The sequence below is a fragment of the Pinus tabuliformis genome, chromosome 3_2 (assembly GCF_031772625.1).
Source record: "Pinus tabuliformis cultivar Carrire ecotype Pingquan chromosome 3_2, CPIR1, whole genome shotgun sequence".
Taxonomy (NCBI): Eukaryota; Viridiplantae; Streptophyta; class Pinopsida; order Pinales; family Pinaceae; genus Pinus; species Pinus tabuliformis.
Genome location: NC_142302.1, coordinates 90,250,324 through 90,274,458, shown reverse-complemented (window position 1 = coordinate 90,274,458; position 24,135 = coordinate 90,250,324). Strand labels below are relative to the sequence as shown.

General features: G+C 37.0%; 1 protein-coding gene across 1 annotated transcript; it reads left to right on the top strand.

The window, feature by feature from the left end:
- Positions 1–15,933: 15,933 nt before the first annotated feature.
- LOC149179980 (putative disease resistance protein At4g19530) lies at positions 15,934–16,507 on the top strand. The gene is made up of 2 exons (XM_089413722.1): positions 15,934–16,181; positions 16,285–16,507. The coding sequence occupies exons 1-2, from the start codon at positions 15,934–15,936 to the stop codon at positions 16,505–16,507; spliced, it is 471 nt and encodes a 156-aa protein (XP_089269848.1).
- Positions 16,508–24,135: the final 7,628 nt, after the last annotated feature.

Sequence of the window (24,135 nt, the reverse complement as noted above, 5' to 3'; positions counted from 1 at the left end):
GTGCATGGATGAGCCCGCACGATGGGCGGAACTCGGGTGGAAAACTCATCCAGAAAGTCGTTCGAGAAGTTGTTCGAGAAAGTTGTTCAAGAATTTGTTGGAGGAAGTCATTCGAGAATTCGTTCGAGGAAGTTGTTCGAGAATTTGTTCGAGGAAGTCGTTCGAGAATTCATTTGAGAAATTCGTTCAAGAATTCGTTTGAGGAAGTCGTTCAAAAATTCATTCGAGAAATTCGTTCGGAAATGTCTTTCAGGAAAGTCATTCGGGCAACCCAAGCGAGGTCGTGTGGCGACCCGAGTGAGGTCGTTCGGGCGACCTGAGTGAAGTCGTGTGGCGAACCGGGTGAGGTCGTTCGGGCAAACCGGGAGAAGTTGTGCGGTGAACTGGGTGAAGTCGTGTGGCGACTCAGGTGAATGAGTTGGGTGAATGGGTGGACGTGCGGACGGGGGGCCAAGCGAGGGTGCGTCGTGCACACTGAAACAAAGAATCATGCAGATGAGTGACCAGGTGAAGGTGCGTCGTGCACAACGAAACGATGGTAACAGTGAAGTGTTGAGATTGTGAACGAAGGTGTGACTCATGCGAAGGTGCACGTATGTGGCAAGTTGGTTACGACGAGGCACAACCAAGTTGGGCAAAAAACACGATTGTGCGATGAGGTGAACAAAGAGTTTTTGAGTCGTGTGGTGACCATGTGGAGACACCGACGAGCTGGGCAACGAGTTTTCCGAAGTTGTAAAATTGGAAAAGTGTAAATTTGGGGTTTCCCAAGATTTAACTTCTACTTGTAAAAGAAGATTATATATATTGATTCGGGCAGACTCATATTGCAGGGAGTTGCCCCTCCCTTTATACTGTTGTGCATTTCTCTTGTATAATGTTTTTTATGTGAATGTTATGGGCTTTCACTTGTATAAAGGATAAAAATAATACTTTGTAACGAAAATAAAACTAACTATGGAATATTAGGCATAGCCTACAATCATAATTATTGGTGAAAAGAAAACGGTTGGTAGTTTCGCACATCACTATAAGCAGTTGAAAGACTAGCACAGGTGTAGAGGCGTGATAGTCCTTGTTCTATCACATTCCCAGGTGAGTTATTTTCTTCCTTTACTTGTAATGTATCTCTGCTCATTCACTATTATGCATGGTATGCTTAACTTTGGCTTGTTCTAGTTGCACAGGTTGAGGGTTCGACCTCAGGCGTGGATGGATTCAACATTGTGGTTTGCAAACCCTTCAATGCTTTGCTGGTAGGCTTTGTCACCACAATTTTGTTGAAATGTAGCTAGGGTTTGTAGTTCTCTAGTGGCTGCACCTCGCTATTTGGTTGTTGTCTATCGTTTGAGTCATTTCATGACCTGGGTGTACTTCTATTTACAATTTCTAGTTTGTAATTCGTTCTAGTCTTGTCCTTTGGTTAGGCTTGAGGGTTTCACAATGTCAAACCCTTGACTAGGTTCTGCCCTGTCTCGTGGTCATTGTTTACTCTATTTGTTTTGACAATGTACACTGGACTCTTATATAATAACAGTTACATATTCTTTCTGACTCTGTTTCGTTTATAAAGGAAAGAAATGGTGTATGATAGTCTGTAATGAATTACCTCTATCTTGGTTTATTCAGTCGATGCCTGGACTCTGTTTTCTTCATTCAATTGTTTCACTCTATGGACATTCTCCTAGCCACGAGCTTGTTTCACGTGCTTTGTCTGGTCTAGTCTTGGAACTTACATGCGACTTACAATCCTCTATCTTCTTTTAAGAGAGGAAAAAAACATAAAGTTGTAGGCCTGCATTCTACTTGTTATTTTTGAATCGGTTAAACAACAAAGAAAAACATAATTGCACAATGTGTAGATGATAGTACAAATGGATTATAGATAAATTTGTGCTCTGTCTCTCTTTATTTTTTGTATTCGAAAACGCCAAAACTTGTCAATGATTTTCATTGTTACATTTATATGCTTTGTCTTTAGTTAACGGAACTGTGTAGTTACTTTCAATTGTAGACCTTATAGTTACATAACCATTAATTATTCGGTTCTGCCTATATGGCAAGATTTTACATTTAGGCACATTTGTCTTTTTATCTTAAAATGACAGGACAATTACTAATCTACTGTTTATTGAAGGCAAATAAGTAAATAACCCTAACCAACCAAACTACCTTTGACTAATACTAAGATTAAGATAAAACAAAATCCTACCTCCTATTCTGACAAATTGAACATGTAAAACAAACAATATGCTAATTCAAATCTCCAACCTGGCAGAGACCAACACTCGGTCATGGTGCCTTAGCTAGATGCTCCTGCATCAGGCTCCCAGGGCAAAAAGAAATCATGGCTCCAGTCCATGAGCTTCTTGATTGAAGAACCTGTCTGCTCAATCTTCCTGGCATCAAGCCATGAACTATCCTCAATAGGACGGTTCTTCCACTTGACTAGGTATTGAAAATACTTCTTCCACAGAGTTCGTTTGGCAAGCTAAGTGTCGAGAATGCTCTCAATTTCAGGAGGTTGAACGTAAGGAATCTGTCTCATCCAAGTTTATCCTCCATCCTGGGTATTCCATGTAGGCCATGTGGTTCTGTCTTCTTCTTCTTCTGGTTCAGCAGTGTAAAGGAACAGGTCTACTACATTAAATATGGGTGAAATGCCTATCCCTGTTGGCAGCTGTATCTCATAGGCATTCGCTGAAAACTTCCTGAGGATTTTGTAGGGACCTATCCTCTTATACTTCAGCTTATTGTATGCACCTTTAGGGAAGCGTTCCTTGCATACATACGCGAGGACTTCATCTCCTACATTTAACTGTACTTCCCTTCTCTTCAAATTTGCTTGTTGTTTATACTTTTGGTTGTTATCCTATAATTTAATTTTCACCTGCTCATGAAAATCTCTCATTGCATTAGAAAATCTTCTCCGTCTACGCTTCGCCTTTCTTGTGGTCTGAGATCTCGCAATTCATGCACTCCGCGAGGATGCACGCCATACAGGATCTAAAATGGACTGTAACTGGTGCTACAATTGGGCGAGTCATTATAAGCAAACTCTTCCTGGGCAAGCACTCGATCCCACATCTGTGAATTCTCACCAATCAAGCTTCGTAGTAGGTTTCCTAGACTCCTGTTTACCACCTCTGTTTGTCCGTCGGTTTGCGGGTGATAAGTAGAACTGTAACTCAGCTGTGTATCCATCTTCTTCTAAAAGGTATGCCAAAAGTGCCCTGTAAACTTCACATCCCTATCTGAAAGAATAGACTTAGGCAACCCATGTAGCCTGGAATTCTCTGTGAAAAACAAGTGGGCCATGTGGCATCACTAGTTTTTCTGTAAGGGATAAAATGTGCCATCTCTGAGAATCTTTCCACTACTACCATCACCGAGTCGTAACCTCGCTGTGTTCTAGGTAGACCCGAGACAATGTCCAAGCTAACTGAGTCCCACGATCTGCTTGGAACAGGTAATGGTGTATAAAGTCTTGTGTTTTGACTGTGACCTTTCGCCAACTGGCATACTTTACATCTGGTCACAAATCACTGTACATCCCTTCGCATCTTTGGCCAAAAGTAGAAATGACTGAGCTGCTCAACTGTCTTGTCTATGCCGAAATGTCCGGCTAGACCTCCACTGTGCTTCTCCTGAATAATGTTCTCTCTCATCAATCAGTCATGAATGCATAGCTGTCCTCCTATAAATAGAAATTTCTCTTGCAAGTTGTAGTCCAACCATGGATTGTTATCTCTCACCAAGGGATTTTGGCATGCCTCATAGGCCCCCTTAAAATATGTCTCATTATGGTATAAATCCTTTAAGAGCTCAAAACCCAGCACTTGTACAGTACTCTCCTGCAAAAGTAAAGCTCTCCTACTCAATGCATCTGCCACCTTATTGGCCTGCTCGCTAATGTGTTTCAACACAAACGTGAAACTATGCAAATATTCCACCCAGTTGGCATTTTTGTGATTCAGCTTGTGCTGTTGCATTACATACTATAGTGCAGAATTATCTGAAAACAACACAAATTCATTTCCCAACAAATAATGCCTCCAGTGTTTCAATGCCTATACAATAGCATAGAACTCCTTGTCATAGGACGAATATTTCTGTCTGCTTTCGTTTAGCTTCTCGCTAAAAATGCATCAGGTTTATCCTCCTGGTTCAGTACAGCTCCAATAGCCGTACCGCTAGAATCACATCGAACCTGAATTTTTTTTTTTAAATCTGGAAATCTCAGGATTGGTCTCTCTGTGATCTTCTTCTTTAATAGCTGAAAACTCCTCTCTGCTACATCAGACCATCAAAAAGGCTGACTGGCCTTTTTAATAACGTCCAACATAGGTGCACAAATTTCGCTAAAACTTCTTATGAATTTTCGGTAAAAACTCGCCAGCACATGAGAACTACATATCTCAAATAAGCTTTTCGGGGATGGCCAATTAACTATCACTGCAATCTTTTCCGAATCCATCTTCAGCTCATTTTCTACTGTTACAGAGCCCAAATAAATCAACACTTTTTGCAAAAAAGTACACTTTTTCAGATTTATCAGCAGTTTATTTTGCTGTAATTTTTCTTGCACTTTCTGAACATGTCGAAGGCGCTCCTCCCTTTCTTTTCTGAAAATTAGTATGTCGTCTAGGTATACTATCACAAATTTTCCAATGTATTCTTTCAGCATTTCATTCATTAGCCGCATAAATGTACTAGGTGCATTGCTCAGTCTGAAAGGCATAACCAGCCATTCATATAGTCCCTCATTCATCTTAAAGGTTGTCTTCCACTCATCCCCCTCTTGAATTCAGATCTGATGATACCCATTCTTCAAGTCTATCTTAGAAAAATATACTGCCCCACTTAGGTAGTCCATCATGTTGTCCATCTAGGGCAGTGGAAACCTGTACCAGATGGTGATCTTGTTGATGGCCCTCGAGTCTGTGCACACCCGACATTCTCCTCCTTTCTTTGGAGTGAGAACCATTGGAACTACGCAAGTGCTCAAACTCTCCCTTATCAATCCTTTGTCTAGAAGTTCCTGCACCTGCTTTCTAATCTCCTCATTGTTCTTGGGGCTCATCTGAGAAATGTTGTCTTAATCGACAAGCTTGCTCCATGTATGAAGTCGATATGGTGACTTATGCTTCTTTTGGGGGGAAATTTATCTCGAAAGTCATCTACCACTATATCTCTAAACTCCTGCAACATCTGCTAAACTTCTGGGGGTAAATCTGACACCTCTATGTGCAACGGTATTGTTTTTTCTCTTCTTACAACTGCATAACTCACCTTGCTATCCTCAATTTGTTTTAGAAACTGTTTTCTGCTGAGCAACAATGCTCTTGGCTCACTTGTTCCTACTATTCATTCCTCCTTGATGGGCACAAGCGTATGCTTCATTCCATCCTTGAAAAACTTATAACAATTCATCATTTCATCATGTACCACCTTTCTGTCATACTGCCATGGCTTGCCTAGTAGTATGTGACATACATCATCAGCATGATGTCACAAATGACCTTATCCTTATATCTACCTATTTGAAACTCCACCTAACATTATTCATCCAGCAACAACTGATGGCCTTTTTGCAGCCATGAAACTTTGTAAGGGGTGGAATGTTTTAATTGCTTCAATTCCAACTTTTCCACCATCTCTGTGGCCACTAAGTTATCTATACTACCACTATCAATAATTAACTTACAACACCTACCGTGTGACTTACAAACTGTTCAAAACAAAGCCTTTCGCTACGTTTGTTCGGTGACTTCCTTGGCTAGTTTTAACAACACCTTATTCAACACCAGGGCTTCCCCTATTTCTGGGGCATTCTCTGCTTCTTGGGGAGGTGCCTATGGTTCCTCTGGTTGTGTAACATATGCACCCCTTTGTCCAGATTGGTCTGCCTTAGGACACTTGAATGATCTGTGTCCCCACTTATGACACCTGTAGCATTGATAACCAGCTCCTCTACCTCGCCATTTCCCCTGCCTCACTGATATGTCCTACCACCTTTCGCATTATCACCTCTGTCTGCTGATCTGGAGGATTTAGAACTACTGCCTTACTCATTACTGCTACCAGTTTGCCCTCTGCCATATGACTGGCATCTTCCTCTACCGGTTCCTTGTCCTCTCCTGGAATTCTGCCTTCTATTAATTTTCTCTTCAGCTTTCATAGCAGTCTGATACACTTCTTCAATGTTCTTTGGAGACAGAATACTAATTTCATCTAAAATTTCTAGCCTTAAACAATTTACATACCTGGTTGGATTTTCTATGGTATACTCTATATAACCAGCCCGTAAGTTCACTCGATAAAACTCCTCAATATACTCCCTCACCGTCATCCCTTTATGTTTCAAATTTTGCACTTGTCTGTGTAATGCAATCTGATAGTCTTTCGAAAGAAATCTACCTTCAACTTGGCCACCATCCTTGACCAAGTTTTGATCGGCAACTTGTTCAATCTCCTTCTCTCTGTTTGGACATTGTCCCACCACAGGGCTGCATGTCCCTTCAACTTCGTCGCAGTGAATTTAACTCTGTGGTCTTCACTGACCTCCTCACACCTGAAATACTTATCTATCACGCTGATCTGGTCTAATAGAACCTCTATGGATAGGTTGCCATCATAATTTGGGAGTTCTGGTTTGGGTTTACTGCTTTCCACTAAGATCGATCTCAGCAATCTCATTTCTAGGCCCTCTCCATCTGATCCATCTGTTGTCTCTTCAGATTCCTCTTCATTGTCATCGTCGACTTCTGGATCTCTTCTTCTCCCTGCCTCAACTGCCTCCAAACGGGCAGTAAGAATCCTGATCTCCTCTCTCAGTCCTTCATCTGCTATCCTCTGAACACCTCTTCTGTGACCTCACCTTCCTACCTCCATTTCTCTAACTAACCTTAGAAAAAAAAAATCTGCTCTGGTACCACTATGATGGGACCCAACCCACACTCCAATGCTTAACTTAACATACACTTTCCTAGCGCTATTAATGAATGTAGATTTGGTTGATGATTTGGGTTTCGATTATTGTTATGATCAATGGATATTTATGTTGGTGGTTGCAATCATTTAATAAGGATAATGAATATGAGTTTGACCTGTCCTCCTACCTCGATCCTTGTTTCCCACTTGGTCATTACGCAAAACCCTTTGGAATTTTGGTCATTTTCGACATTTTGTTCTGCTGTGAGAGCTCTGCGAGGGTTTCTATGGGAATACTCTGTCTTGGCTCTGTCTACTAATGAAGGTGGTTCCACGAACTCGCCTATGTTGTTAACAACTGTATTCCTTGTTGTATGGTACTATTTTTTCTCTGGAGGTTAGTTTGCTTGTCTGGTTTGGTTTGTCGGACTTCCAACCGTTCCTCCCTGCTATTGGTTATTTTTCTTGATACTGCTTTGTTGTTAAAATTGTTTCATGTTATGGTTTCCATGTGTACAGGCTTTAGGCTCAATGGCTCGCTCGGCTATGTCTTCAGGTAATTTGTCTTTCCTTGCTTTAACTCTGCCTTCTCCTAGTTTAGAGACTAACCACGTCCACTCCTCTTGTCTCAGGTCTTTTTGTTTGTATTTTGTGGCTCTGTTGCATGATGGTCCTTGTTCTATCGTGTTCCTAGGTGCGTTATTTTCTTCCTTTACTTGTATTGTATCTCTGCCCATTCACTGTTATGCATGGTATGCTTAACTTTGGCTTGTTTTGGTTGCACAGGTCGAGGGTTCAACCTCGGGCGTGAATGGCTTCAACGTTGTGGTTTGCGAACGCTTCAATGCTTTTCTGGTAAGCTCTGTCACCACAATTTTGTTGAAATGTAGCTAGGGTTTGTAGTTCTCTAGTGGCTGCACCTCGCTATTCGGTTGTTGTCTATCGTTTGAGTCGTTTCACGACCTGGGCATACTTCTATTTACAATTTCCAGTTTGTAATTCGTTCTAGTCATGTCCTTTGGTTAGGCTCAAGGGTTTCACAATGTAAAACCCTTGACTAGGGTTTGCCCTGTCTCGCGGTCACTATTTAGTCTATTTGTTTTGATAATGTACACTAGACTCTCATATAATAATAGTTACATATTCTTTTTGACTCTGTTTCGTTTATGAAGGAAAGAAATGGTGTATGATAGTTTGTAATGAATTACCTCTCTCTTGGTTTATTCAGTCGGTGCCTGGACTCTGTTTTCTTCGTTCAATTGTTTCACTGTGTGGACATTCTCCTGGCCATGAGATTGTTTCATTTGCCTTCTCTAGTCTGGTCTTGGAACTTACATGCGACTTTTAGTCCCCTGTCTTCTTTTAAGAGAGGAAAAAAACATAAAGTTGTAGGCCTACATTCTGCTTGTTGTTTTTAAATCAATTAAACACTAGAGAAAAGAATAGTCTCATAATGTGTAGACAATAGTACAGATGGATGATAGATAAATTTGTGCTCTGTCTCTCTTTATTATATGTATCAGAAAATGCTTAAACTTGTCAATGATTTTCATTCTTACATTTATATGCTTTGTCTTTAGTTAATGGAACTGTTTAGTTACTTTCAGTTGTAGACCTTATAGTTACATAACCATTAAGTATTTGGTTCTGCTTATATGGCAAGATTTTACATTTAGGCACATTTGTCTTTTTCTCTTAAAATGACAGGACAATTATTAATCTACTATTTATTAAAGACAAACAAGTAAATAACCCTAACCGACCAAACTACCTTTGACTAATACTGGGATTAAGATAAAACAAAATCCCGCCTCCTATTCTGACAAACTGAACATCTAAAACAAATAATATGCTAATTCAACTCTCCAACATGGCAGAGACGAACAATCGGTCATGGTGCCTTAGCTGGATGCTCCAGCATCAGTTGGTATATATTTGCTCTTAATTTTCTATTAAGTGTGAATAGTGGATGTTATTGATGGTCTTAATGTAGTGTTTGAATGTTTCCAAAGGTGCAACATCCCACCTATGTGCCTTCAACTCAAGCACATAGATGGATGCACCATCAACCTAGTTATGACATCATTCAAGGTGCATTGGATGGGATTCCTAATTCATGTAGTCCATATTTTTATGTGTGTTTTACTTCACATGCCATTATTTTCTCTAATCAAAGTTCTAGTGTTATCTTATAGATGCAAGAGCTTCTCCTATGGATCATGCTCCATTGGAACATGCTTTCCTATTTGAAAATTCTCAAATTGGTGATTTTCCAAGTTTATTGCTATATATTGGCTCTTAAATGTGTGTACTAGATGTTATTTATGATGTTAATGTAGTGTATTAATGTTTTCATAAGTGCGACATCCCACCTATGTGCCTACAATTCAGGCACATAGATAGATGCACCATCAATCTAGCTATCACATCATTCAAGGGGCATTGGATGGGATTCCTAATTCATGTAGTCCATCTTTTGATGTCTGTATTACTTCACATGTTATAATTATATCTAATGAAAATGTCATTGTTATCTTATAGATGAAATAGCTTCTCCTATGGATCTTCCTCCATTGGAACATGCTTGGCTATTTGAAAACTCTCAAATTGGTGATTTGCTAGGTTTATTGCTATATCTTTCCTCTTAGTTTCAATTAATATCACTAGCGAGCAATGATGGAGATTTATCTTCCTCTCCTAATGAATCAAAGCACAAGGGGTGTATGAGTATAGCATAAAGGGTGTCAGCAAGTTATAATGGTTGGTTTCTAAAATTACAGTCAACACAATAGAATGGATGTAACATGTTTATTTTGTTCATCGATTTTTGTTCATTAAATCTCCAATATAGCTATCAAGCTTTCAATAGGTTTATACTTCATGTGATTCCAAATTCTCATCTTGGGAGCATTGCTCCTAGTATAGTATTGACATGCATATATTGAAAACTTGTGACATGTCTCAAGAGTTGATTATGCTGTGCAGGTCATTTTCCTGATAGACAAACAACATGCCAAAGAGAAAGGTTTGGAAATACTAAAAAATGATTTGGAGACAACTTATAAAAACCATTCATCTATTTCAGTTCCTAGTTCAAGAACCCAACATGGAATACTCATAATTTTGTCAATAGAGATAGTCTTTGATTAGTAAATTGTATAAGAAAAATATTATAATATTTTATGGTTTCTTTCCCATATGTTATGGGTTTGAAAGTTATGTACATTTTGATATGTAATGTATCAAAAATTAAGATAAAGGGTTCAAAAATCTTTGGTAAAAACCTTGTGTGTATTGTATACTTTTCAAGTTCAATGTAGTTTTCTCTCTACAACAGTTTGAAAGGTTTCACTGATTCATGTGTTAGTGGTTTTTTTTCTATCCTCCTTCTACATTATTGTTCTCCTTTTTTCTGCTCATATGTTCATATCTTCAATATTTGAATATATTTGTAATGAAATAGAATTCGTGTTTGATTTCTCAATCTCATAATATTCAAATTCTCTAAGTTTTTTTCCATCTAAAGGTTACAAAAATAATTGACATGTGGTGCTATGTTTTTTTAGATCAATATGATATTCTTCTATTACATCTTGATTTTTACAATCTAAGAAAAGAAGCCAATATTTGTCTTTCCTCTTCCTGAGTTTTGAAGGATTTGCATCTCTTACTTATTTTTGTAAGATAAGCACACATATGAGTATGGACATGAGTAGGGATGTTGCTTCCCTTGTTTTCAAAATTGTTGCCTTGTATATGGTCATACAAAATTTAGTATATATTTAATCCAAAGTTTTTAACTTATAATTTATTATACATGACCTTATCACACTTTAATATTTCATGAAAATTTATTTTCCAACTCTTAATAACTTAATCCGTACAAACTTTCTCAGTTTTATCATTTTGCAGCATTCCTTTAGGCACTAGAAAATGATTTTACAATGCTCTTGCAAGAGCTGGAAAATGATTTTCCAACGCTCTTGTAGGTGCTGGAAAATGATTTCCATAGCTTTTTCGAAGGATATTTTAAATACTTTCACTACTACATGTAGGGGGGTTTTAAGACAATATTTGAGTCAATTGTCTTAACTTAAGACAAAATGAAACCTGTGTATTGTCTTAAATATTGTCTCTAAGTGGGTGTCTCAAAATATAATGTCTAAAAAAATTGTCTCTATAAAGACAATATAGAACACATATTATTATTGTCTCTATAAAGACAATTTTATTTGTCTCTCTAGAGACAATTTCATTTGTGTCTCCTTAGAGACAATTACATTTTAGTCTTTTTAGAGACAATTCCATAATTCAAACTATTGTCTCTCTAGAGACTATATAGAAAATTATTTAAAAAAAAATAAATGTCCATAATTCGAACTATTGTCTCTCTAGAGACAATAAAAAAATTATCTAAAAAAAATAAATGTCCATAATTCAAAGTATTGTCTCTCTAGAGAGAATATAAAAAATTATTTAAAAAAAAATAAATGTCCAGAATTCAAACTATTGTCTCTCTAGAGACAATATAAAAAATTATTTAAAAATAAATAAATGTCCATAATTCAAACTATTGTCTCTCTAGAGACAATAAAAAAAATTATTTAAAAAAGAATAAATCTGCAAACTATTGTCTTGGATTTGCTCCTGCCAAAAATTATTTAAAAAAAAATAAATCTGCTCAAACTATTGCCTCAGATTTGCTCCTGCCAATCTATCTGTGTATCGATCTCTATCTACCTATCCATCCATCCATCCATTCAACTATATGCATGTCTGGATATACATATGTAAGCCTGTAGATCTATGTTTTATAGTGTGTGCTCTCCTAAAATTTGGGATATGCGTGCACATTGCATTTATAGGGTGTGCCTTGGGAAGTATGTATCATAATTGTCGTTTGAGGTAACCAACCTATACGCTTGTCTATGTTCCCCATGATCACTTGTCAATCTATGATCTGGAACCGAGAAAACTTCGCACCTATAGTAATACAAGTCATTCTATCTAATGGGAATCATACTAACCAGGAGACTAATATGTTTGAATCGTAATAAGATAGCCACATATTACTTATATGCCACTAATACAGGGTGTTATGACCTAGCAATAAGCCTAACCTGAATCCAAGTATTATGGTAATTACAACACATGTATTACCATGTTCATAAGCAGATAAGAGTACTTATAACAACAGACCCAACCTATCACTATCTATCCCTATTCAATAAGCTTAAGTATAGCACTAACTATGGTTTAGCTAATAGATCCATAATGATTGAGCTTTATATTCACACTTACTACATATGTCCTAGTTGGAACCATTGTTCTCCATCTCATTTGCAATGAGAAAAGATATATTGAACTGGTTAACATTAAATAACAAGGACTTGACAATTATTGTACAATAATAAACCATGCTCATCCTGCTTGAAGGACCAAATAAATTCCCTGGTCCATTAAATCAGAGAAACATACACCAGAGAAAATTTAGGAAAACAAAAATATTCGATAACACAAAAAATTACAAGCTACACAGTCAACATCCTCAAAACTGCCAGTGCTCTAGTTGCACCTCTGCTTCAGTTAGGTCTTTCTGAGCTTTCTTCCTACGATAAAATATTGGGTAGTCATGATTGCAATAAGGATAGGACATCAATGTAAGTATAAAAGAGATAGTAATTGTAAAAATAAAAAAAACATCCTATTAATTAAAAACAAATACATGATCACACAACTGTTACAAAATACATCCATAATGTAAATTTAAATCATGTTATAAAAATGTAATACTTGAAATATAGCATTCAAAAACCTTGTGCAAAGAACATCTTGGTACAAAGAGCTTGGCACCGCTGACATTGTGTCCATAGTTTACCAAAGAGCATTTCTAATTACCTCACTGACATTGATCAAATATTAGTGTCATATGATAGAAAATCTAGGTGAGAACAATGGACACAAGGCCTACTTTAAATTCTCCAAATAAAGAGTAATGGTATTAGAATACCAGCTTACCATTTGCAACCGCTTTCTGATACAATTCTGCTTCTCTTCCTTTGCAATGTGAACAAAGTGTCTAATCTTCTTTGCTACAGTGGCAAAATGAAATCAGGTAACATCATGAATTCCAGTATGAAGAAACCTAACCAGACATTCTTATTATAAGAAAGCTAGACAGTTTCTTACAAGGAGAGCAGGCATGGAATCATGCAACCTCATAGATTTTTCCACATCAAAAAGATGAACCCTAGTAGCTTTCTAAAGCGCCAAACTGAAATAATAGTTACTCTCAATTGTGCACTACTATAAGCAAGGAAACCACATGCAGGACACCCTCTACTTGTATTAACTAAATACCTGATAGGTGTTTTACAACCAATACAACTGAGTTGTTTCTTGGCAAATTTCATAATTCCACTATTTGAAGGAGTTGATATGGAAACTACTCATGTGTGACTACCATGAAGAAGCTCCTTGCTTGCATTCTTCAAAATGGGCTCAAATATTCTCAACAGCGGCTACAAAGCAAAAATATGCGCTAATAAAAAACACTTAGCTGGAAAGAATTACTATCTATCAAGATATATATGAAACATTGGTGAAATTTTCAAAAAGAGCATAAACTGCAAGTGATGATGCTTTGGTCTTTCACCTTGGTCAGTTGATTCTCCAGATAATATTATGGATCAATAGGGATGTTATTCTCCAGTACATAAATTGGATCCTCAGATTTCTCATATGCCTGAGCCCAAGTAAATGCATTAGTCATTATATCCATAATCCCTCTGTAAATTATGCCTACAAATAAAACATAACAAAATAATTAAAATAACCATTTTTTAGTGCAATATCGAGACTTATGCTGAGCACAGAAGGGGTTAATTATTACCTTGTCACCTTTTGCAGCCCTTATGATGACATATGGAACACGACCACCCACAGTTGCAGCAGTTGCAGCATCCCTCTATAAACCAGGGACAACTTGGCTTTAAAACACGACATCAATTTAAAAAATCCAACAATGGACTCATTGTCAATAAAAAAAAATATTACAAGAGTCTTTAGATGCGCTGAAATAATAAAAATAGAGAGATAGGATTGAAATGGAACCAGAAGGCATTGCACCATTCATTATACTTGTTCTAAGAAGTTATTTCCAGTATTTACCTTCCGCATGTGCTCAGCTAGTTCCACGTGTGCTGCCTTGACTGCATAGTCATCTCTAGTCTTTGTCAGACCCTAACTCAACAAAGAGATTGTTAGCACAGGCAAACAACAATGCCCTTAAGAATATGATGATAGCCTTGATAAAGGATATGACCTGCTAACATTTGTTTCTGCCGCAGCTAAACAGTAATCAATTTTTCTTAGCATGAGATTAAAAATGAAGATATTTTATATATTTTCATGTTTTGATTCTCTTCAATTGTATAAGAGCCTCCCTTGACACTTCTTCCTCCCATTTCTAGCAGTAAATATTGACTGAATCACTTCCAAGTAGAGAATGTAGGGAGAAGAAAAATGACAGACTTAAAAACGAAACTTCCATGGCCTTCCCCAACTAGGTATACAGTATATACTTCTAACACTTGAAACCAGGAATATGTAATAAGTGACTTTCTCTCAATGTAAATCTCCTCTTCCCCCTATCATATTTTCTCCATTTCAAAAGTAACAAATGGTCAAACAAATTTGGTCATAAACATGTAGAAGGATTTATTGTTCTCACCTTAGTTATCACCAAAAGTGACAAATCCATTATGTTCATTAACAAGTCAGAAATAGTGTTCTTGACATACTGCACTGCACCAGGTATGTCACAATCAATGAGTATTTTGTGAAGGCACTCTGTAACGAAGTCCTTCACGAGTAGGCAATTGTCCCTTCTCACTGTTTCAATACCTGTTGATATGGAATATTTAAAAGATCAGGAATATTTAATAATTAAGAAGGTATCAAATAAATTATTTTTCTAAGATCATTTTGAGCCTGCACAAACACTAAGGCCTGTCTTTGAAACAAAAAGATCAGTTTTGTCACCTTTAGTATCCATTTTGTCATAAGCATCTGGCTTTGTCCACAACAACCCAGCATATCTTTTTTTGCTGATCAACAAGCATGGGTAGTATATTTTTTCAAATTCTAGTTTAATAGGTTGCATAAAATCATATGTTAAATAACACACTAATTAGATGTGAAAGATGCACCAAACAGATGCAGATAAGCCACAGAAAAGAATAACTGATTATCTTGTCCTGAGCATATTTATGAAGATCTCATGGAAGTGGAATGTCAAAAGAAGATTAGTTTTAGAAAGAAAGGTGATATTAAAACATTCATCCCTACAAAAACATCATTAACAACTCTAGAGGCTTCACGGATATTTAAAATTCTTAACACTGTACCTTTGTAAATGTACCACTAATATAATCTGAGGCTTCCCTCCCTAGCGTCATGGCCTCTTCTATATTTGGTACACCAAACTGTATCATAAGTGAATCTGTATCTCCATATACAAACTAGATTCAAATATAAAAATATAATATCAAGCTATAGAGTAGAAATCTTGGTTAGGATCAGATCACCCATTATGATTTCAAGAACTTGAGCTATCACCAATACAACAAGTGTACTTCCTATCATTACTGATCTAGTTCAAAGGTTACAAATGCCTTTAGTTGCTAAATAATAGCCTACCTCAGCATTGTACTGGTAATGGCTGCTTCCTCGTCTACAATTTCTCATTCCAACAACAGTCAGTGGTATGAGATATTCATAAATCACCGCGGAGTTGACGTGAAGAAAACCTTCACCAGGTCACTCTACAATCGCCTTCGCTCAATTGAATTGAAGGCCTTTCTGGATGAGGACGAGTTGTAGCGGGGATACGAATTTCCTTCTCAAATAAAACGTGCTATTGAGACTGCCTCAGCCTATGTGGCGATCTTCTCTCCTCGTTATGCTGAATCAAATTGGTGCCTAGATGAGCTCGTGTTGATGTTGGACTCAGGGGTTCCCACAATTCCAGTGTTTTACGGTGTCACGCCCGCGGAGGTTCGATGGGCGCGGAGTAAATGGGGAAGATATGCTCAAGCCCTACAAAACCTCGTAGAGAAGAGAACTTCTGACCCTCAAACTAATGAAGAGAAGCCACGATTTGACTCCAAGACTATTGAAGATTGGAGAAATGCACTTTTTCGTGTTGCAAACATTAGTGGTTTCGAGCTGGAGGCGTGCAATACTGGGTGAAAACTCAACCTTCACTATCAATGATAGTATTTTATGTTTGATAAATAGACATAGATGTTTGTTTCTCACTGTTATATTTATTTTCTTCTTAATAACTAGCAAGGAGCTTGAGATAGAGTTGCTAGATAAGGTGGTTAAATGTCTGTCGGAAATAGTGAAAAAGCCAGAGTTTCCCGTGGCCGACTATCCAACAGGCTTGAATTTTAAGCTTCAAGATTTTGAAGAGACAGTCCTATTGCAACAACAGCAAAGGGGGGAATCTCAAATATTGGGGATAGTGGGGTTACGTGGCATAGGAAAGACAAATTTTGCAAAATATTGAAAAAAGATGAGATTTTAACCATGTTTTTCATGTGGCCCCATAGCTTTTAAAATTGACAAATATATTTGGTGTAAACATGCTGAAACCATTGCACTACTCTACTAGGAATGGAAAAGAGTATATATCAAGACTATTGCATACAAAAAAACTAGTACCAAAATGATAATGTTGATGTCACTAAGTTCTAAACATTGAAAATAGATACAATGAAAAGACAAACACCTAACTCAATCAATATTTCCATACTATTGAAATATATGTCCCCCAAATCTAGACTAAATGACCTAAATTCACTACCCAGTGATAGATAGAGAAATAGGTACTTTGAGGCCAAATGTTCTAAGAAAAAACTAGATGATAACATGGGTAAAAGTATGGAGAATATTGTGAACCCATATGTTAGAAAAATGAGATAGGGAAACTTGTAGTAGAATTATTGTTGGTAATCTTCCAACATGAATGTCACTAATAAATTTAGCTCCGATTCTACTCAAATGTTTTTATAAATATCCTCCATAATATTCCAAGGAATTTAATAAAAAGTTTTGAGATCAGAACTAGTTTCAGAAATCAATTTCAAGAGACAAAATCCAATAGTCATAAGAATAAAAAAGATAGTCCAATTCCTTCCTTGTATTTGGGGATTAACACTATTTTCAGGTTGAAATAAATTTACATTTTTCCAATTCCCAAGTGAAATTTCAGATCCATGTTAGAAAATTTGTAAACTCAAATACATGTAACCAGTATGATGTTTGCACCAAAAGAGCCTAGGTTCCTTCTACAACATTCATGGAAATGAGATGAACCATCATCTCTTTCATGGCACATTAAATAAGGAAACTAACACAATCTCATGTAAATCAAGATCTAGAATGCACCTAGACATAGGAAACTCGAGGATGAATATCTATCTTTAGTTCACACAAATGGTCGATGTATGTATTATTGTAACTCTAAATATCCAACCTAAATTTAAATAGATTTGGCTTATGTATATGTTAATTTATAGAAATGTACTTCAAAGAAAACCCAAGTGCCTAGAGAGGGGCTGATATAATATATCTCCTTGTTTAAGCACCTGATTTGGCCTGGACTCTAGTATTCCATCCAAAAGTTCAGGAACTTAGAAAAAGTTACAATATATCAGGCTTTCAGGTGGGCGTATGATAATGATAATGATTCCTACTATCTCTGCTAAAGCCTAAAAACTGGAAATACATATGTTGTTCACAGGCTCATTTGTGGTTATTTTTCAGTGTTTTCAGGTATTTCAATTTTCAGGTAGTTGCTATTGAACAAAATGCCTTTCACATCCCATAAAGCACTCTCCTAGCCAGTGTGAAAACACTTTCGGAGCAACCAAAAACTAACATAACTGGCCAAGGATTTGAAAACCTGCAGAAGGTTTGAGGTGATCAATGAAAAATGGCTACGATTGTTCGGCTGTGTTAGTTGTTAGCTAAGTTAGTGCTGACTATTTACCTTTACTCAGCTGCCTACTGGTTTAGGTTCCCCTCTATCATTGTTTTCAGACATATTCTTGTAACCCTTGTTTATCTTAAAAGTTCTCTATGGTGCAATCCTTGAAGGCTCCATTGTTCTAGTTGTTTAAAATCTGGCCTGCAATCGCGCAATATTTCCTAATTAAAAATATTAATGGATTATGTTTTTGCACTGGACTTTATAGCTTTTCATAATGTTAGAAATTAGTTCCTCGTAGAGTGGGCCAAAGTCTCTATCGGTGAAACCAATGTCCTGCATCTTATCTATATAAAACTATATCTAAACATAGTGATTTCTTTTTGGTTACAACTGTTTCTACAGAATTATAGACAGGAAAGACGGTGTTAGAGTGCGTAGCATTTCCATTTTTTTATCTTAGTAAATAGTATAAAGCATAAGTTTTTTTTTTTACTTTTTGAATTTTACCTAAATCTCTTTTAAGTGGTTGGGAATTAATCAATGCTATCAAATTATCTGTTACTAACAACATTGCCTTTTGATCAACAGTTATACCCTAAATGGTTCCAAAATGTATCTGTTCAACGTAAAACATTAAAACTAGGAGAAGGCAGTCTACTATAGCAGACTAGCTGCGACCTGCCACATATGATGAGACAACCATGTCTGTGTAGGCAAGAGAAATACCAAGAAAAAAATGGAAGCGGAATTAAGATCTACGCTGGTTGGAAACCTAAAAGACTCGAATACAGGTATTATACCTATAAGCATAACTTAGAGCCTCGGTGGAAATGTAATACAATTAAATAAATGAACCAGAACATACTGCTGGAGAGGCAACCTTTATTTATAATCCTTTCAAATGAAGGTAAAACTGAAACAAACACCAAACTGTAACTTCTCGAGCAAAAGTGTTATAGTTTAAAGGACTAGTTCCTCTTAAAAATAACCAAATATAAGCTGCCGTAGAAATTGAAAAAATAAACAGAGTTTGTAATCTTTGCAATAACCAAATAAAAGCTACCATAGAAACTGAATTTACAAACGAAGACTGTAATCTTTGCTAAAGCCAGTATATATTGCCATACAGAAGAACTAGTGATAACAAGCAGGGACAAGATCCTGTTCAAAGAGCACCGAACCGGTTAAGTATATTAGAGACCCAAAAAGAAAATAAATATTAGATCTGTGATAAACAAAAAGAGCGTAAGGGAAAATCTGTGCATGTAGGTTCTGTGACCGGATGTCGGTGCATCATCACAGGACAGCCTTGGACAGAGGCCACCCATGTGAATATAAGCTACATTGATGAATTCGAGAGGCAAGAACCCTCAAACCAACTGGAATCCAAAACCCTGCGACCATGGTCATGATTCTGGGTTCCAGAATTCATGGTCGTCGCAGGGGAACGGCTAGGTTAACCACTACAGAAGATTAGAGGAAAACTATACATGCAAGCCTAGAATTACCAAAAAGATTCAGGCTGCGGTGTTTCGTAAGAAAAAGTAACGCAGAACCATCTTTTCTACGTATCTTAGGACAAACGTGTTGAAAATAAAATTATTACCAAATAGAAAGCTTATTCCGTAGAGGAACACAAAACCCATAAGTGCTATATAGAGCAAAGAAAATACAGACGGCCATAGCTTAATCATGAAGAACTTTCGACAAAATTACACGGATACTCCTGAGGAGAAAACAATGTTTAGTCTTTTACAACAAAAGTCACGGAACCTCCAACGTTTAAAAAAAAACATATTCAGGCTCCTGCCCATATAAATGAGCGAGCCAAGAGAACCCAAGAGGTAAAACGGAACTAATTGATGTTCTTTTACAACTGTATTACAAAAATTAAAGGTAACCCCCGCCGGTAGTGAGCAAGCTTGGAGAAGCTAACCAAGAAGAGGAAAAAAATAAATAAAAACGAAACCCTCCAGGTCCAAAACTGAAGAAACCCTCTTAAAAGGCAGGGCAAGGCAAAAGCATTGTTAACAAGCAAACCCGAATATCTCTCCACAGCTCAACTCCATATGGGACTGGAATGCTGCCCCACCTATACAATCGATAGCGCTTTCTGGTCTCACCGCTTCCAAATCCTGTGTGAACCATTTATCGAAGTTATGCAGCCAATTCCATAGCAAGAAAGGAAAACGAACTTCAAAGAAGAAGTGCTAGAAAATAGATAGGGTAAGGTTTATCCACCTGAAAGCAAGCAAAGTAGACCAAAATCCAAGGTTGAGGCAGCACCTGACTTCCTCAGTATTTGCAGACAGCAGTAGGCATCCAAGCTTCAACCCGAGTAACCCACATCCAGAACAGGAACCTGTTGAAGCCCCGAAAATTGGGTCGACAACAAGGGGGATACCCACCCGGTCTGGACCTTGGTTGGCAGCTCCTTATCCGTTTGGTATAGCGGGTCCGACTGGGGATAATGGGACCACTTTCCCAATTTAAGGGTGTGTGTGTGTGTAGAGTTGGATGATGCTGATCTAAGAGTACTTAAAGCTAATTTAATTCAAACTTATAAACTAACTCTATGCTATTGTAATCTAATGAGAAACAATGCATCTAATCTACTCTAACCGGGGGTGTATTTCTTCTATTATGCGATCTAAAGAGATTTCAAACAATAACTGGTAATAAAGATCATTCAACTATCATAAGAATAGAAATCAATTAAGATAAACCACTTTGCATAAAAAGTTAGGCAAAACAATTGTGAACAACATATCGCATAATAAGTTATTCATATATCAGACATAAATGAATGACTCCACCGTACAAAAGTGCCAAATGGTAACTCACACATTCATGCAGTAACATATAAACAACTAAAAACTGTATATCACTTTATGAATATAAACAGAAATAGTCAAGAGATAAAAGTACCATTTATGATTAGTTCCACTCATAAGCTTCAAGCAACAATGATTTATCTCTCCTTGCTCTAACATCTACTAAGAGTACATAAGTGCAACATCAGTAGCAGATATAAAATACAAACATTAATAAATCTTGATCCATCCATTCATCAAAACCCCCTCCGACGGTGCAAAAGTGCATGTTCTGAGGACAAGTTTTTTGACAAATTTCTGGACCCTTCTCCTAATGCCTGAGAAGGGTTTAAATACTGCTAACTAATTAACTTAATTACATAAATTTAAGATACGGTTTTAAATGACTGCCCTTCTGCTAAAGCAAAACTATTTCTAAAAATTTAATCTAATTCCTAACCATTTCTGTATTTGCTCCTTAGTGCTGCAAGCATGCAGCATTCGCTTGGGAAGAGTCGGCTGGTCGCCTTTTGCTTTCGTTTGAGATATGAAAATAGAAATAACAAGCGCTGGCACCACTTTCTTGTAAACTAGAAGATATTTTCGAGAATCTTCCTCTAGCTGGGTGTATTCACTACGTGTATACTTGGTAATAACCCAAATTTCTCTCAAACTGATTCTGCTTTTTCTATTTCGGTTTCTGGCCTTGTGAATGACTGAATAAGTTAGGGACTTTACTCTCTAAACAATTTTCTGCATCAAAAACTACCTCTGTTCTTTGTTCCGGGCTTTTCTGGTGCATTTTCCTTCTTTAGCGCCTTTTTTCTTTTTGCTTTACCGGGCATAAGCTTCAGGATCTTTTGTAAACATGTTGCCTTTGTGCGCCTTTGACTCTGAGTTTTGGATGGCCTATTGACATCAACATCTGTTGAGTGATACTCTAGAATCTATGGTCCTGTTGCATGCGGCATCCCTTTATGAAGGCATCTCTTCTCTGTTCTCCGAGCATTGACGCTTTCCCCTTTTCCTTAGATGTTTCCTGCACATTGCTTCATGTTATTTCCTGTCTTACAGTTTACGCAAAAGAAAAGAGTAATGATAATAAAGATTGAGATGAAAGCTTTAAGCTCTTATGAATGCATAATCATGACACCCATAACTAACTGACTCTTCGAAAAACACAAAATTGTCCTTCTTGAATAATTTGGCGTACATTCATTAATTTCTTTTAAGGCACGCGCCCAATTTTGGTTTACGGATAGCTTTCCTTGAATACTGCACCGAGGAAAATTTGCGATGGGTGATTTCTGCGACTCGCATCGCAGCATCGCGGATCGCGTCGTCAAGATGTGTCATCGCAGAAATTCATGATCGCATTTATCGCAAATCGCATTCATCGCAGATCGTAGCATCGCAGATCGCAGCATCGTAGATCGCACTTAGTCATTGAATCATTGTGTGCTGCTTACGCGATGTTGCGATATGCGACATCGCATATCGGCCGTCGGAGATTCCTTAAGATTTTTCATTTAAGAGCGCTTCATAATGTATGTGATGCGATGAATTTCGCGTCGCTTCTTCGCAACTTATTATGCTCATAGGAAAACGTTTCATTCTCTTCTCGTGATGCGATACAGTTTTAGGGAGTTGAATAAAAAAATTTCATAAATTTTTTTTTGGATTTTTTATTAAGGGTCCCCATTTGCTTGGTGTTATTGCTAATACTAAACAAAGAGGGGGGTTTTTGGTGGCCACAACAATGGCGATTCACTGAGAAGAACCAGTTATCTCTGATTTTCTATTGAATTTTAACTTCCAAAGCAGAAAAAATTTCATAAGTCTAAATTTTGTTATGGACAGATAGAGTACATTATGCCTTATCCTATCAATGATATTTTGTTTCAACCTTTTCCTATTCCAATTGTTGGCTTCCTCAGGCTTAGTCCTTGTATTTACATCAGCCATTACTTGGTCTTTTAAAGATAAAATAAGGTCTTCTCTGTGTGCTGGCTTTTAAAATATGCTCATTTTTCATAGGTAGAGCCTTTGCTGCCAGCAGGCGTCCATAGCCTCGACAGGGTTACTTGTTACCCAACAATGATCCTTTATCCTGCTTAAGGCTTTTTTACAACTTTTCAGAGAAAAACCCATTTTGACACTTTTTTCCTTTTTTATTCTCTAAAGAATAATGTCTTGGTTTGGTGGCCAAATTATGACATAGTCATTCACTTGATTTACACTTTTGCTGAACAAGATGGCTCGTGATGAGACCCCTTGTCTTTTGATTGCAACAATTTTGAGTCGTTGCCCTGTTTTGGTGGACAGTATTGGCAAAGTCAACAAGTTATAATATCTGTGATCATGATAAGCAGGCTCGTGATGAGACCTCTTATTCTTTGAGATATAGTGTTTTCTCGGATTGTTCCTATGAATGCTGCGATTTCCTTTAGTAGGGAGGAAGTCATTGTTTTTCCTTAAGAAAGCTCTGGACGACAATAATAGAGTTTGAAAACAACAGTTTTACAGAGAATCTTTATTTTATTATTGATACCTTTCATTGTGCTGATATAAAACAATTTTTTGCCAAAGGTTGCTTTCATCAAATTTTTTTAAGTTGAAACTAGTAGCATATCTAGGCTAAAGTTAATTCTATCTGTCAATAATGAAGATCAGATTTTTCGAAAAATTTTACTATTCGTACAAGCAAAAAAAAAAATAAAAAAAAAAAATCAAAATCTGATAGAGAATTGGTGTCTTTTACGTGAACTCCTGTAGTAACCATCTACAACTGGTTTTATTTATAAGAAAGAAAAGAAAAACTAAAACTATCCTACAAAATAGAAGAATACTCATCTATGGAAAATATATTTTAAGGATTTGTCCACTAACAGGCAAAGAATCCCTTCTACCTGTTAAATCCTGCAACTCAAACGTTGATGGGCCTATGACTTCTACAATCTGAAAAGGACCAAGCCACATCTTCTGAAATTTTTTATGTTTGCCCTTTTCTTCATGAGCCTTATCCCATTTCAAAACTAAATCTCCCATCTGAAAAATTTTTCTGGTCATTATGCTTGAATCAAAAGAGGATTTTATTAGCGCTTGGTGATGAGCATGGGTTTTCTTAGCTTGTTCTCGTTGTTCTTCTAATTTAATTATTTCCATTTGTCTTAGTTGTATGGAGGAAGTAGATACTTCATCGATGTATTGTACTAAAGACAAAGAGGGGATGACTAAGTGAGTTGGAAGAACCACTTCTTTCCCATAAACTAAATTAAAGGGAGAAGTGCCGATTGAAGCTTTCTTCATTATTCTATTTGCCCATAAAGCATTTACCAAAGCTTTGTGCCAATTCTTTTGGTTCTGGTCAACTGTTCCTTTAATAATCCT